Source organism: Schistocerca serialis, chromosome 2, assembly GCF_023864345.2.
Source record: "Schistocerca serialis cubense isolate TAMUIC-IGC-003099 chromosome 2, iqSchSeri2.2, whole genome shotgun sequence".
NCBI classification, from domain to species: domain Eukaryota; kingdom Metazoa; phylum Arthropoda; class Insecta; order Orthoptera; family Acrididae; genus Schistocerca; species Schistocerca serialis.
Genome location: NC_064639.1, coordinates 449,754,361 through 449,768,658, shown reverse-complemented (window position 1 = coordinate 449,768,658; position 14,298 = coordinate 449,754,361). Strand labels below are relative to the sequence as shown.

General features: G+C 47.0%; 1 protein-coding gene across 1 annotated transcript in view; it reads right to left on the bottom strand.

The window, feature by feature from the left end:
* The window catches only part of LOC126456071 (uncharacterized), a 237,472-nt gene that overhangs the window by 21,029 nt on the left and 202,145 nt on the right, over positions 1 to 14,298 (bottom strand). Inside the window, exons 5-6 of the mRNA XM_050091826.1 lie at positions 10,597 to 10,780; positions 543 to 659 (exon numbers count right to left, since the gene is read on the bottom strand). Of these exons, the coding sequence (XP_049947783.1) occupies positions 543 to 659; positions 10,597 to 10,780 (301 nt within the window). The remainder of the gene's footprint in view (positions 1 to 542; positions 660 to 10,596; positions 10,781 to 14,298) is intronic.

The window sequence follows — 14,298 nt, the reverse complement described above, 5'->3', positions numbered from 1 at the left end:
CAATGAAGTTTTGTGAGAAGCCCTCGGGTGTGTAGACTTGTGTGAGGCCTTCCGTTGTCATGGAGAAGGAGAAGTTCGTTTGTATTTTTGTGATGATGAACACGCTGAAGCTGTCTCTTCAATTTCGTGAGGGTGTGTGCTGCCGACGGCACACGGGAGACAGCACGAGTTTGGGCGCCACGCCTCGCTCAACGACTCACCGTGCTTTTGTTTACTGCCAGGTCTCCTTAGACATTCTGCAAGCGGCTATGAATATCTGCGATGCTCTGCTTTTTCGCCAAATGAAACTCAATGACTGCTCTCTGTTTGGAACTCACCTCCGTTACGGACGCCGTTTTGCAGTCTATGTAGAGCGCCGCCACTTATCGGAACTTCATGAAACTACAGGGACTGAAGTGGAATAATCCACAACGTCCCACAGAAAATTCTGCATTTTTTCAACCGATATTTGCCAAGACAAAAAAAAATGTTCTGCATTACTTATTGAACGACCCTCGTATATTTTCTGGAAGTATATCGATACGAGTAGGATGTTTCCTCACCTTCCACACTGGCCCCGAGCACGACGATGTGCTTGAGATTGTACAAGAAGTCTGGGTCCTCCTGCACGGCCAGAGCTATGTTAGTCAGCGGGCCCAGGCACAGCAGCGACAGCTTCCCTGCAAACAAAAATAACTTAAAAATACGGCGCTCATGTGATCATGTCTTACACATAAAAATGGGGGAGGATATTTAAAGAGACACACATGAACGCTGATCAAAATCTTTGGCAAACATTTTTGGGTCTAAAATGCAAATATCTGCGGAAATTGTGACAACGTCTCAGAGTTAGTTCTCACACATGCTGAAATGGCATAGAGCGATAACAGAGTTGCTATTCGGGGTATCTAACACATTTTATAAAGGCAGTACAGTAAAACACACATTTATGTACCTGTACGGCACCTTGAGCTAGGAGTGGCATTCGTGTTTCCAGTATTTCTTTATTCAATGATTGTTCATATTCCCCCTGCCTGAAGCGGGCTGGCAGCGACAGAGTTGCCGCTCTGCAGCAGTTACAGTATACAGGGTGGTCAGACTCAGTGTGAAAAGCTTGTAAGGGTGATGCAGGATAATTTGCGCTAAGAAATAATTGTTAAGCAAAAAAATCGTTACGCTTCGCCGTTTCCGAGTTATCAGCGTTGAAATTAGCCAACCAGGCCGTTGCGCGCGCAAATTCAAGCGTCCCCCTAGAGACAGTGTCGCCAAACGTGTTCTTCGAGGACAGCAGAGTCCTCTACCAGCCCAGGAAACAAGTGGAAGTATACGCACTCAGCGTCTTGGAAAACTGCAAGTCGACAGAGTACTTATTTGTGCAAAATGAAACAGCTGGTTGATAAGAAAGGACAGCCGCCATTGTAATTGTGTAGTCTACGAGGCGAAGAGACGTTTCATTGCATCTTTCAATGTATTTTCCTTCAGTTGGCATTTTGTGAGGTGGACGTACTATGACGAGAGGTACTGCGATCGCCGAGACGTGCTGTACAAACTCAACAAGTCCTGTCTGTCATTTCGCGAATTTTTAGGAAATGGCAGAAAAAGCAGCAGTCAGAAATCAGGGAAAAATATTTCTGTTTGTGAATGTAAAATGATGATACCAAGTATGCTTTATTTTTATGATATTCTTTTATTGATGGATGATTATTATGAGGGCATAGGCCATATAATGGAACAGAAAATTACTGATTCCTTCAAAATGCAACTCTCCAACATATGAAGTTTTACGAAAAATAAATAGCACTTCATTGGCGGAATTGAAAACAAACTTGTATGTCCCTTGATAGAACTTGGTTTACCTAATAGCCTCCCTAAATATTTTTCCAGAATGTACTGATTCCGTTCTGTAGGAAAATAAATTGATATAAAGGCAAATAAAAATTAAAATCTATTGTGATAGCTGTAATTTACAGGAAAGAACTTAAGAAGGTGTTGAATTTGTGGTGGATATCGTTCCATACATTCTGTAGTTTTTGGTTTATTCGAAATTTCCTACCAGAATATGAGAGCGGCAAGAGTAAGGTCTATCTTGCTAAAGAAGCACATGTATTATTCACAGTGTAAGACGTCGTGGTCTCCTGACCTTCATTGCTTACATATTCCGCCCTCACAATCATATTCCGCACATCAAGACGCTTCATTCGAACCCAAACTCGATAAGATAAAGTCAATGTTGTATGAATTCATGTAAACGATATGCAAGTAACAAGCAAGCGCACCGTGGTTGAAATACTCGAGTCTGGTGTACACACATACATTCCAGACATGACGATCACAAAAGCTTTTAGTTCGGGAGAGAAACTGCACAACGGGACGCCGGTCCCTTCAGAGGACGACCCAACCTATGTCGGCCGGTGACCGCCCGTGTAGCTGACAGCGTGGGCCCGAGTGAAAGGGGGGAAAAATGTTCGGCTTAAAAGCAAATTCCGCTACATTATGTGGGAGCGGCCAGCCTACACATTCTTTACACATAGCACGCAGTTTCAGAGATTTTCACAGGGAGACAGCAAACGCCAAACGCCAATGCTACAGGTTTCCGGATTGGTCGCCTTAAACGAAACGTCATTCTCCCGTTTTAGAAGAGCAGTGCTGATTGGCAGACGATATTTCTGACGCCTTGAGGAAGGAATAATGGAAGAGGCCGAAAGATATACCCCTTCACGTCTGGCATGGAGAGGCGCCATTCCGTTGTCGCTCTTGGAGCGAGGAACAAGTCTCTCCTCAGTACTTCACTGGGAGAGCACCTCTGTCAAGAGCGAATCGAAGTGCTACTCTATATTGAGTCCTTGCAATTAAGCGTTGTTCACTGTGTTGGCCGACACACTTATTGTGTGGTGTGAATGGACTGAGTTATAGTTAAACGCCTGCGAGAGAATTTTTGAGCAGCATCGCGGTGGACTGGTTATCTGACTGGTGTACCACGCCAATAGTTAGACTAGGGGCGAATAGGAATCCTTGACTTCATCAAGGCATAGGGAGAGTTCGATTGGCGAAGGTCAATCCAGGTAGAACGAGAGTTATCTTATTTGTCAGCAGCGAGCGGCGCAGACAGCAGTCATCGCAGCTTACAGTATTGTGCGCTACAGCTATTGCGAGCCCCATATTTCCTCCACTACAGTACACTTCACTGCATTTCACACTTGACAGCCTCGACCGTACCTAGTAACATTCTAAAGGATAATCATTCAAGTTGAGTAGGCGCACCTCTCAGCCATTCTGCCAAGTCAAAAACCATCTTAAACTTCGTATAGAAATTTCATTAGCGAATCCTATCCTTGAGAGGTAACTTCACATTCCGAAAAGAACCAGGATATAACTTGTTCAATTCAAACTAAAAGTGCCATTGTGATTTTTCAGAATTTTTGCAAAATAAGTAATAACTTTCGTTAGTTTCATGTATTTCATACACTAACTAGCACTACTCCAGTACCCAAGTATCCCACTAGTTAAGTAAGAAATTTTGTGAATTTTTATGTCATTTCCTTACAGCAGACGACTCCAGAAGATATTTATTGCTGAAAGTTTTTCAGGCATTTCTCTTTAGAACGTTAGGAGCGTCTGTCTGACTTCTGTAGTAGTGTGGGGGTGGAAATTGCATCTTGCAGGAGCCACAGGGTAAAGGGTACATCTCAGATTAATCCGTTGCGCAGAATAACAGATCAACCCCACACCTCAGAACAGTTCATTGAACGTTTTAAACAGTGTATTTCGCAGACATATAAAATAGATGTTCAAGGAAAAAATCAGTGTCCCGTAACAATATTTCGAGCAAAAATTTGATGCGATGTAATGTAACAGGGTAACAAACTTTCGCCGCAGTTACTGCTTACCGAATATGCGTAATTCGGTAACCGAAACCAGAATGAAATTGTCAATTCCTACATGGCCATTCATTTAAAAAAGTTAGAAAAGTTGTTTTCGTTCTGTTTACAGCACTTTACACTTCATGTCTCTAATGGAATGACCATAAGTCAAATGCAAAAGTAAAAGAGGAGACAACATTAACTGCAACTAAAGTGATCGCTAACAAATTACGCCGCACCCACCGTATTAGAATAAAAATATATGCAATTTTCTGTTCCATTTTTTTTTTTACCATGGTTGTTGGTGTATAGAGACGATCCCAACAAGCGCTAGAAGTGCACATTTTGGCAACATGGAGCACATTATAGACGCAGTTTAACATGGCTGAACAGGGAAAGCTGTTGATTCTTTGATGAAACAACCAGTTCGAAATTTATCTCAGAAGATTTGTTGAAAACACCGGGAACCTATATCGAAATTGTCCGACTACAGTTTGGGACCAGCTCCTGTGGACTCCACTGCAGTTGTTACAAAGTCCAAGTTGGAAAAAAACTGGTTAGTAATTTCGTAGAGAACACATTTAAAAAATATGCTGCCTTTCGCCTGCAGTAACACTGTCCAATAGCTCTAAACCAAGATAGTAGCACACAGCATCATCGCGGTTAGTTCCCCGAATTGCAGTAATCTTCCTGCAGACTTCAGTACGTTGTATCCATCCTCCGGCTGTTCTATGTTTTTAATGCGAGTCTCAGAACAATGGTCTTGTTATGTCAACACTGTGGCCGTTGGGACTTTAGCTTCAGCGTCGCTCACGGCAGTTCGGTGTACTGGCCATATGCTTTAGAAGAGGAGGCTGTCAGTAAAGCCATCAAGCGAGCTAATGAGTTCTTCACCAGTGACGGCTTAGTATAGCGTCATTAATAGGCGCAAAGATATTTCCGGGAAGCATCAGTACATATCCCGGCAGCAGTTAGTACTTGTGAGTGTATCTATGAATGATACAGCTGCTATACAACGTCGTGGCATGACTCTGGACGGAATGACAAACACAATGGACGGCCACACACCCAAGTGCCGCCCATTAGGACCTGTTTAGCATCCTGCAACTGACTATTGCAAAACTGCTGTGCATTAAAAAAAATATAGGTGGCGACAATAGCTGCTACTGAATTTCGAATAGCAAATAGCCAATCTCCATCAGCAGCAGCAGTAGCAGCCGGAGAGGAGGGTATAATCTTGCGTCCTTTAGGATTACAACCCGATGTAACAACAGTGTGCGAGAGCCAAACCTTCCCAAACCACACAGACTTATTAAAAAATTCTCGAGAAAATCGATTTCGAAGTTCCCCGAGGGACTTGAATTCACAGTTTCTGGAGCTGTGTGGCTCTGTTGGTAGCGCTCGAGACTGGTAACCGCTGGTTCGAGTAACGCAGACAACAAGTGGAGTTAACATTGTCTGTAGAGACGCGCTCTGTCGTACCGCATTTCCGGTCAACACACATGCTATTTTCATAAAAACTTATGATCAGATACGTGTTAATTACCACAGATTAGATGACGTAGGTATCCGAAATGAATGAAAATCTAACGATTACCAGATTCGAGGGCTACCGACGGAGCCTTGCCACAGTGGTAACACTGGTTCTCGTCATATTACTAAAGTTAAGCACTCTCGGGATTGGCTAGCACTTACATGGGTCACCCTCCAGGTCTGCCGAGCGCTGCTGGAAAGCGGGTTGTACCCAGCACTAGTGAGGCCAATCGAGGAGCTACCTGATTGAGAAATAGCAGAGAAGGTCACGAAAGCTGACAACGGCCGGGAGAGCGGCGTGCTGACCATATGTCCCTCCATATCCGCTTCCAGTGAAGCCTATCGGCTGTGGATGACACGGCGGCCGGTCGGTACTGTTGGACCTTTCGAAGCCTATTCGGGTGGAGTATTGAGAGTTAGTGAATTAAAGTCGCTCGAGGAACTTCTCAGTCGATTTTCTACAGAACTTTTGAAAATTGCATGGAACGGCTTTCTATCACTGATATTTGAGTCCCGAACTTCAAGTATCATAAATATGAAAAATTACAAAAATCCGATTGCCCTGTTGTCCCCCTGTAAATCTTTGGATTCGCATTACGAAAGGTCGGCGTTCAAATCAATGTCGAGCCATCCGGATTTAGGTTTTCCGGAGTTTCCCTAAACTGCTTAGGGCAAATGCTGGGATGGTTCCTTTGAGAACGATATACCGCTTTCCTTCACTATTCTTCCTCAATCCGGGGAAGTGTTCCGCCTATAATGACCTAGTCGTCAACGGGGCGTTAAGCCCTAATCTTCAATATCAAAAATTACAAGAATCCGATTGCGTATGGTTCCATTGCTAAACACTGTGCCACTTCGCTCTGAAAAGCTATCGGAAGCTTGATTTGGGTCTTGAGTTGTTAAGGAACTGTCCTCTAGCTATTACTGAGTTTGACTTTAAGATTCGGAGTTGCGGTTGTGACCAACGAAGCCGTGATTATGGATGGGATAGTGAAGAAAAATACTGTAACTGCTGCTAGGAAGGACAGATTACCGCACAGGTCTCTGTCTCAGAAGCATGAGTTAGGTAAGTCACCCTGGGACATGATACGTAGTTTATGGACATGAAGATACGGTGCTGTACATTCCTCGGGGAGCCGTGGTGAGCCAGACTCAGTGAGCAGAGATTACCCTATGGGGTTTTATTGCTCAGATTTGCAGGATTTGTTTGGTTTCAGTACGTCTTTTAGGAATCTGAGGAGGGTTTAGTATTCAAGTATATGGTAAAAGAGGCGAGAAAGAGAGCATCGTCTGGTTCGAATGGCTCTGAGCACTATGAGAGTTAACAACTCAGGCCATCAGTCCCCTAGAACTTAGAACTACTTAAACCTAACTAACCTAAGGACATCACACACATCCATGCCCGAGGCAGGATTCGAACCTGCGACCTTAGCAGTCGCGCGGTTGCGGACTGAAGCGCCTAGAACCGCTCGGCCACCAAGGCCGGCAGCATCGTCTGACTGAGAACATGAGGTGGTGAGACTAATTCCCCATAACGTGTAGGTGGTGACAGAATTTAGCAGGAGCAGAAATCCAAAAATCGTTGCTAAAGGTAACGAGAGGCTAGAAGGGCTTTTGTGGATGTACACTGACCAGCCGAAACGTTGTGACCACTGTCCACCACGACACTGGATGCTGCCTGGTGGTGTTGCGGGCACGTGAGGCGGTAACAAAAGTATGTATGCGGAGCAGACAGGGACGGGGGATCCCCCTAGCGAAGATATGGGCTGCAAATGCGGAAATCCACTTTGGCAAAGGGCAGATTACTACACTCCTGGAAATTGAAATAAGAACACCGTGAATTCATTGTCCCAGGAAGGGGAAACTTTATTGACACATTCCTGGGGTCAGATACATCACATGATCACACTGACAGAACCACAGGCACATAGATACAGGCAACAGAGCATGCACAATGTCGGCACTAGTACAGTGTATATCCACCTTTCGCAGCAATGCAGGCTGCTATTCTCCCATGGAGACGATCGTAGAGATGCTGGATGTAGTCCTGTGGAATGGCTTGCCATGCCATTTCCACCTGGCGCCTCAGCTGGACCAGCGTTCGTGCTGGACGTGCAGACCGCGTGAGACGACGCTTCATCCAGTCCCAAACATGCTCAATGGGGGACAGATCCGGAGATCTTGCTGGCCAGGGTAGTTGACTTACACCTTCTAGAGCACGTTGGGTGGCACGGGATACATGCGGACGTGCATTGTCCTGTTGGAACAGCAAGTTCCCTTGCCGGTCTAGGAATGGTAGAACGATGGGTTCGATGACGGTTTGGATGTACCGTGCACTATTCAGTGTCCCATCGACGATCACCAGTGGTGTACGGCCAGTGAAGGAGATCGCTCCCCACACCATGATGCCGGGTGTTGGCCCTGTGTGCCTCGGTCGTATGCAGTCCTGATTGTGGCGCTCACCTGCACGGCGCCAAACACGCATACGACCATCATTGGCACCAAGGCAGAAGCGACTCTCATCGCTGAAGACGACACGTCTCCATTCGTCCCTCCATTCACGCCTGTCGCGACACCACTGGAGGCGGGCTGCACGATGTTGGGGCGTGAGCGGAAGACGGCCTAACCGTGTGCGGGACCGTAGCCCAGCTTCATGGAGACGGTTGCGAATGGTCCTCGCCGATATCCCAGGAGCAACAGTGTCCCTAATTTGCAGGGAAGTGGCGGTGCGGTCCCCTACGGCACTGCGTAGGATCCTACGGTCTTTGCGTGCATCCGTGCGTCGCTGCGGTCCGGTCCCAGGTCGACGGGCACGTGCACCTTCCGCCGACCACTGGCGACAACATCGATGTACTGTGGAGACCTCACGCCCCACGTGTTGAGCAATTCGGCGGTACGTCCACCCGGCCTCCCGCATGCCCACTATACGCCCTCGCTCAAAGTCCGTCAACTGCACATACGGTTCACGTCCACGCTGTCGCGGCATGCTACCAGTGTTAAAGACTGCGATGGAGCTCCGTATGCCACGGCAAACTGGCTGACACTGACGGCGGCGGTGCACAAATGCTGCGCAGCTAGCGCCATTCGACGGCCAACACCGCGGTTCCTGGTGTGTCCGCTGTGCCGTGCGTGTGATCATTGCTTGTACAGCCCTCTCGCAGTGTCCGGAGCAAGTATGGTGGGTCTGACACACCGGTGTCAATGTGTTCTTTTTTCCATTTCCAGGAGTGTATTACGCAGAGTCTGTGAACGAGTATCTCGAAAACGGCGAAGCTGGTCGAATGTTCACGTGCTACTGTCGTGAGCATCTACTGAAAGAGGTAGAAGGACAGTGAAACTACCATTAGGCACTAAATAGAAGTTCACGACCTTTCAAACAACGTGGATTTAGGAGGCTTGTCTGCTCTGTAAAGCAGGATAGATGCTGATCTGTGATAGCTCTGCCGAAAGAGCACAACCTGGTGCACGCACAAGTGTATCGGAGCAGACCATTAATCGTACTTTGTTGAACATGGAGCTCCGCAGCAGACCACTCCTACGTGTTCACATGTTAAGCCAACGACACCATCAATGACGATTGCAGTGGGCACGAGACCACTGGGAGTGAACCGTCGGCTCTTCGGGTGAATCACATTTTTGTTGCACTAGGTCCATGTCCGTCTCCATAAATGTCGTCATCGAGGTGAACGGCGGCTAGAAACGTGCAGCGCGCCACGGACGCAGGCTGGGGGGAGCTGTATTATGCTGTGGGAAACATTGTCCTGCGCTTTCATGGAACCACCTGCATCCCTTCATGCTTGATGCCTTCCCCGATGGCGATGTCGTCTTTCAGCAGTATGTTTGTCCATGTCTCGGAGCCAGAACCGTACTACAGTGGTTTGAGGAGCATTATTGTGAACTCACGTTAATGTCTCGGCGACAAAATTTGCCTAATGTAAATCCTATGGAACCCATCTCATTATCGGGCGCCATCACCGCGTACGCAAATCAGCGGCCCGTTATTTAAGCGATTTACGAGGCGTATTCGGGAAGTACGGTCCAATTAGGCGCGAAATGGAAACCACTGTGAAAATCCGATGTGTTGGGCAGTGTCTGTAGTGTGCCTGTCGACCGCTTCACGTCGCTCTTTTTAGATCAGAGAGCAAAGTAATCACATAGAAATACCGAAAAGAACAGTGTTCCAGCCAAGTATGTTGGTGTCGTAAGCGATTTCGCCTGAAGCTATGCAGCTCACATAACATAAATGTCATGTTTTTCTGTCTTCAGTGAAGACGCTTCTGCAGCGTTTTCGGTGGGAAATGCTTGATCAATCACAATACAGTCCTTAATTCGCTCCCTCCGTTTTTCATCTCTGCTCACATGAACCGCTGGCTAGAAAGACAACATTGTGACACAAACAACGAAAGCAGACCAGGGTAGAGAATTGGCGGAAAACACAGGCGGCTGCTTTCTGTGACGAGGGTACTGGAAAGTTTGTACAACGCCACGACAAACGTCTAAGTCGGAGCGGCGACTGTTTAGAGAGGTTGATGGGAGGTGTTGCTAAGTGTTGCGAACAAAAAATTTTGGATTTTCACTGCGGTTTTCATATCGCGACCGATCAGACCATACTTTCCGAACAGCTCACGTACATGACCTGTGCGTAGACCTCTAATTCTACATACCTCCACAAACATATCAGCAAACTGGTGGATCCTTGATACGCAGAATCAGTTATGTATTTCGTTTCAAAGATGTCAAACAAGATATTAAGTAGGTGGCTATAATGTTTTGGCTCATCAGTGTAGGTGGCAGTGGAAGATCCTAACTCCCATTTTCTGTCTGTTAATAGTTTTAATCCGTTGTGGATTTCGTGCTGGACAGTCAGTAAACGGAACTTCACGTTATTTTGCAGTCGACCCATATTTTTGCATGGAATAGTCGCGTATGGTAATGTGAAGTCGGGGTGATTGAATTCACCCTATGATAAATAACACGGTTTAAGGGACAAGAGTTGACTGTTAAGTGCAGGAGATGCTACCAGGACATGCAGTTACCACAATGGATCTTTGAAAATGCCGAAGGGTTGTGTGGAGGTCAAGCAAACTGGTGTCGTTAGCATAATGGAGCCAGTGGACGGCAGGGGGGAAGGGCGGCTGTGTTTGGAAAGTGTTACAGGAGGTATTGCTACTGATGTGTGTGTGTGTGTGTGTAGGTGCTGAGCATGATATGGAGAGTGCAATACCAGGCTCCTTGGCAGCCATCTGGACGAGCGCGTCGGAAGCGTTGAGGTCGCGCAAGTAGCGGTCGGGGTCCGGCGAGGCATCTTCGTCTAGCTGCAGGTCGCCGAAGCCGTCGGCGCCGAAGTAGGGGGCGGTAGGCGGCGGCGGCAATCCCAGGGGTCGCTCCGCCCCCGCGTAAACAGCCACCTGCAGCAACGACAGCTCCTCTCACGTAAACGGCTGGTGGAAGAACACTGCCGACCATTAAAATTGCAACACCATGAAGGTGGTATGCAACAACCGTCAAATAAGCATGATCTGTCCTACATGCTCGGATATACAATCGATAGTACGAGGATCACCCAGAAAGTAATGTACCGCTTTCTTTTTCTTAGCCGAAAACAATGCTACGAATGCGAAACGTTACGTATGTATTTTTTGAAGTCTCCTGAGTGAGTGCGCCAAGTTTCCGTCTCTTCCGACAGCTAGCGGAACTACATGACAGTTTCAAAATGGCGTCTATGAGTTGTGTATTTACAAGGAACGTGCCGTCATTGAATTTCTCACTGCAGAGAAAGAAACTGTGGGGAATATGCACAAAGTCTTGTGCAAAGTCTATGGAGCATCTGCTGTCGAGAGGAGTGCAGGTAGTCGCTGGCACAGAGGATGAGGTCATCAGAAGGAAGTTCGGCGGAGCTCCACTATTTGCAGCGGTCGGGAGACCATCCTCGCCTGTCACACCTGACATGTCGCAGCGAGCTGATGTCATTCGCGAGGACAGACGCATTACGACTCTGCAGTTGGCACTGCATCTGTCAATCAGCTCTTTGATATTCAAAAGCGTGTGCAAGATGGGTCCCGCGGTGTCTAACGATGAATCACAAAGCGCACAGAAAAAACATTTGTTTTGATTTGTTGCAGCGTTCTGAAGCTGAGGGGGAGGCCTTCTTGTCTCGGATTGTGACAGTTAATGAAACCTGAGTTCACAATTTTGAGTCCGAAACAAAATGGCAGTCGATGGAATGGTGCCATTTCCACTTCTCGCAGAAGAAAAAATTCAAAGCAATTGCTTCTTCCGGTAGGGTCATGATCACCGTGTTCTGGGACTATAAAGGTCTGATTCTCATTGATGTGATGCCAAGAGGCGGTACCATTAATTCAGAAGCATATGTCAACACATTAACAAAACTCAAGACGCTCTCCAGGCGACCTCCGAGCCAAAGCAAGCCAGGAGATGTTTTGGTGCAACTTGGTAACGCTCGGTCCCCGGCCCCACACAAGTCTGAGGACTTCTGAATACATCGCAAAACAGGGTTGGGCAGCGTTACCCCATCCAGCTTACAGCCGAGACCTAGCCCCGTCGCACTTCCACTGGTTTGGGCCATTAAAGGATGCCATTCGTGGAAAACATTTTGAGGACGATAAGGAGGTGATTCACACAGTGAAACACTGTCTCCTCCACCAGGACAAGGATTTGTACCGACACGACATACACGCCCATGTTTCGCGCTGGGGGAAGGCTATAGAACGGGATGGAGATTACGTGGAAAAATAGGGTGTGTGGATAAAACACCATTCTTTCTTGTGTGTAATTCTCATTATGTTCAATAAAGAACTGTTAAAGAAAAAAATGCGGTGCATTACTTTCTGGGAAACCCTCGAATTTCGCACTACCGCAACAATTAGATAGATCTAAGGCCATCTACGCATAACCGTATATGCACGTTTGTTGTTGTGAGCTTACTGCTGAGCCAGAGACATGTCCCTGTCGATGTCAGAAAGAGCTGTACCAGGTGACTTTACGGACAATCAGCTCACTCCACATAGAATCGTGTGCATTTAATTACACGTATTGATTCACAGATAACTTAATAAGTTTAGCTCATTAAACATGGGTGGCACTAGCATATGTGAAGCATGTGTGTGATAAGTCACAAGATAGTAAACCTATGGAGTTTCATTAACCCGCTAAATGAAACAATGGTCACTATAAAACCCTGTTCATTATAACTTGCGGTGTACTTCGTGTTAAACACACGTATATAAAGACATCAAATCGCTAAGTGTTAATACAGGCTTACAACGAAATTAAAGTAACAACATCTTGACAAGGTCGGGTAATGAAGTTGAGGTGAATACGTTTAAGTCGACACACCGGACCTCGACACTAATCCGCCGGGCGGATTCGTGTCAGGGACTGTCTCGCCTTCCCACTCCGGAAGCAGCGCCTTGGACCGCGCGGCTAGCCGTGCGGTCTACGAGTTATGTGAATATGTAATCGATTGGTTCAGGAGGGATCTCAGCAGGCCCGTCGATTAGCGTTTGAGAGGAGAGCAACTCTCCCCTTGGAGAACCGTTTGGTCATGTCATGTAGCTTGTATCAGGAAACTGACTTCTTTACAGCAAGACAAGTATCATCGGTGGCAGTCTGACGACGTCGGAGCACCACGAACTGTCAGCATAGCGACCACCTTGACAGAGCCTCAGAGAGAGGCCTACCAACAGCGTTGCGCCCAACGACAACACTTGATACAGTTGCCGTAACACGCCGACTTTTCAGACAAGTCCCGGTACTGTACACAGCATTTAGATAAAAGTATCGGTGTATGAAGGCCCTGAGGACAATGAACATTACCAAGTTACATTCGTCTCGTCATACGGATACAGTATCTGGAGTAATGGTACGAATCGCCATTGAGTATGCAACACGATCACATTTGGTTTGCATAGCCGGTAAATTGGACAGCAGACATAACATTTCTGACTTGTTCAGCCTGGTGGCTGTGACGTGAGGGATGTCATCTTTCCTCGCATGAGCGCATATTGCCTGTGCTTCCTTGACCTATCTGGTTACGGAGGATGTTGGCCTCGACAGTGCATTCTCCAGACCTGTTGTCGATTGAAACTACTGGTGCTGTGTGGCAATAGGCTACAGCGTGACCATTCGCCGGCCAGTAAGATTGAAGAACAGGTACATAACTGAAGCAGCATGACATAACGACCTCGTGCCTGTCATCTAAGCTTATTTCGACTCGATGGCCCACAGCGTTAGAGCCGTTCCTGCCGTCAGACATGAAGGTTCTGTGTATTCAATTTCGCACACTGTGTCCCCCGAAATCGCCTACAAATGTAGTCCTGTAGTCTTTGGACACGTGTCCGAAAGAACAGACGACACCATATTGATCCAACAGCCTCTACAAACTAAGGCGCAAAGGAATTTCAAACACTGCCAGCGAGTGGGCATTGATTTAAATCAATGCGGAAAGTTGAAAATTTGTGCTGGACAGAGATTCGAATCGAGATAACCTGCTTACTAGGAAGATGCACTGACCACTACGCCATCCGGTCACAGTGGTCATCGCAACTGCACGAACTTCTCTAGCACGGCTCCTTTCTGAGCCAAATTCTCGACTTATCCGCACAGTACTAATGTAGTGCCGCTTGCTCATTATCCTCGTTACTCACGTCCTTTCTCCGATGTTGAGAATTTCGATCTGACTGGAGGCGTGTTGAGGCAGTCAGTGTAGTTGCAAAAACCACTGTGTCCGGACGGGTCAGTAGTCAGTGCAACTGCTTAGTGAGCAGGGACCTGAGTTCGAATCCTGGTCTAGAACAAATTTTGACCTTTCGCTACTGATTGAAATCAATGCCCACTCGCAGCCAATGTCTGTAATTCCTTTGAGTAAAATTTAGTTATTTAATATCCTTCTTGGTGTGCAGTTGTA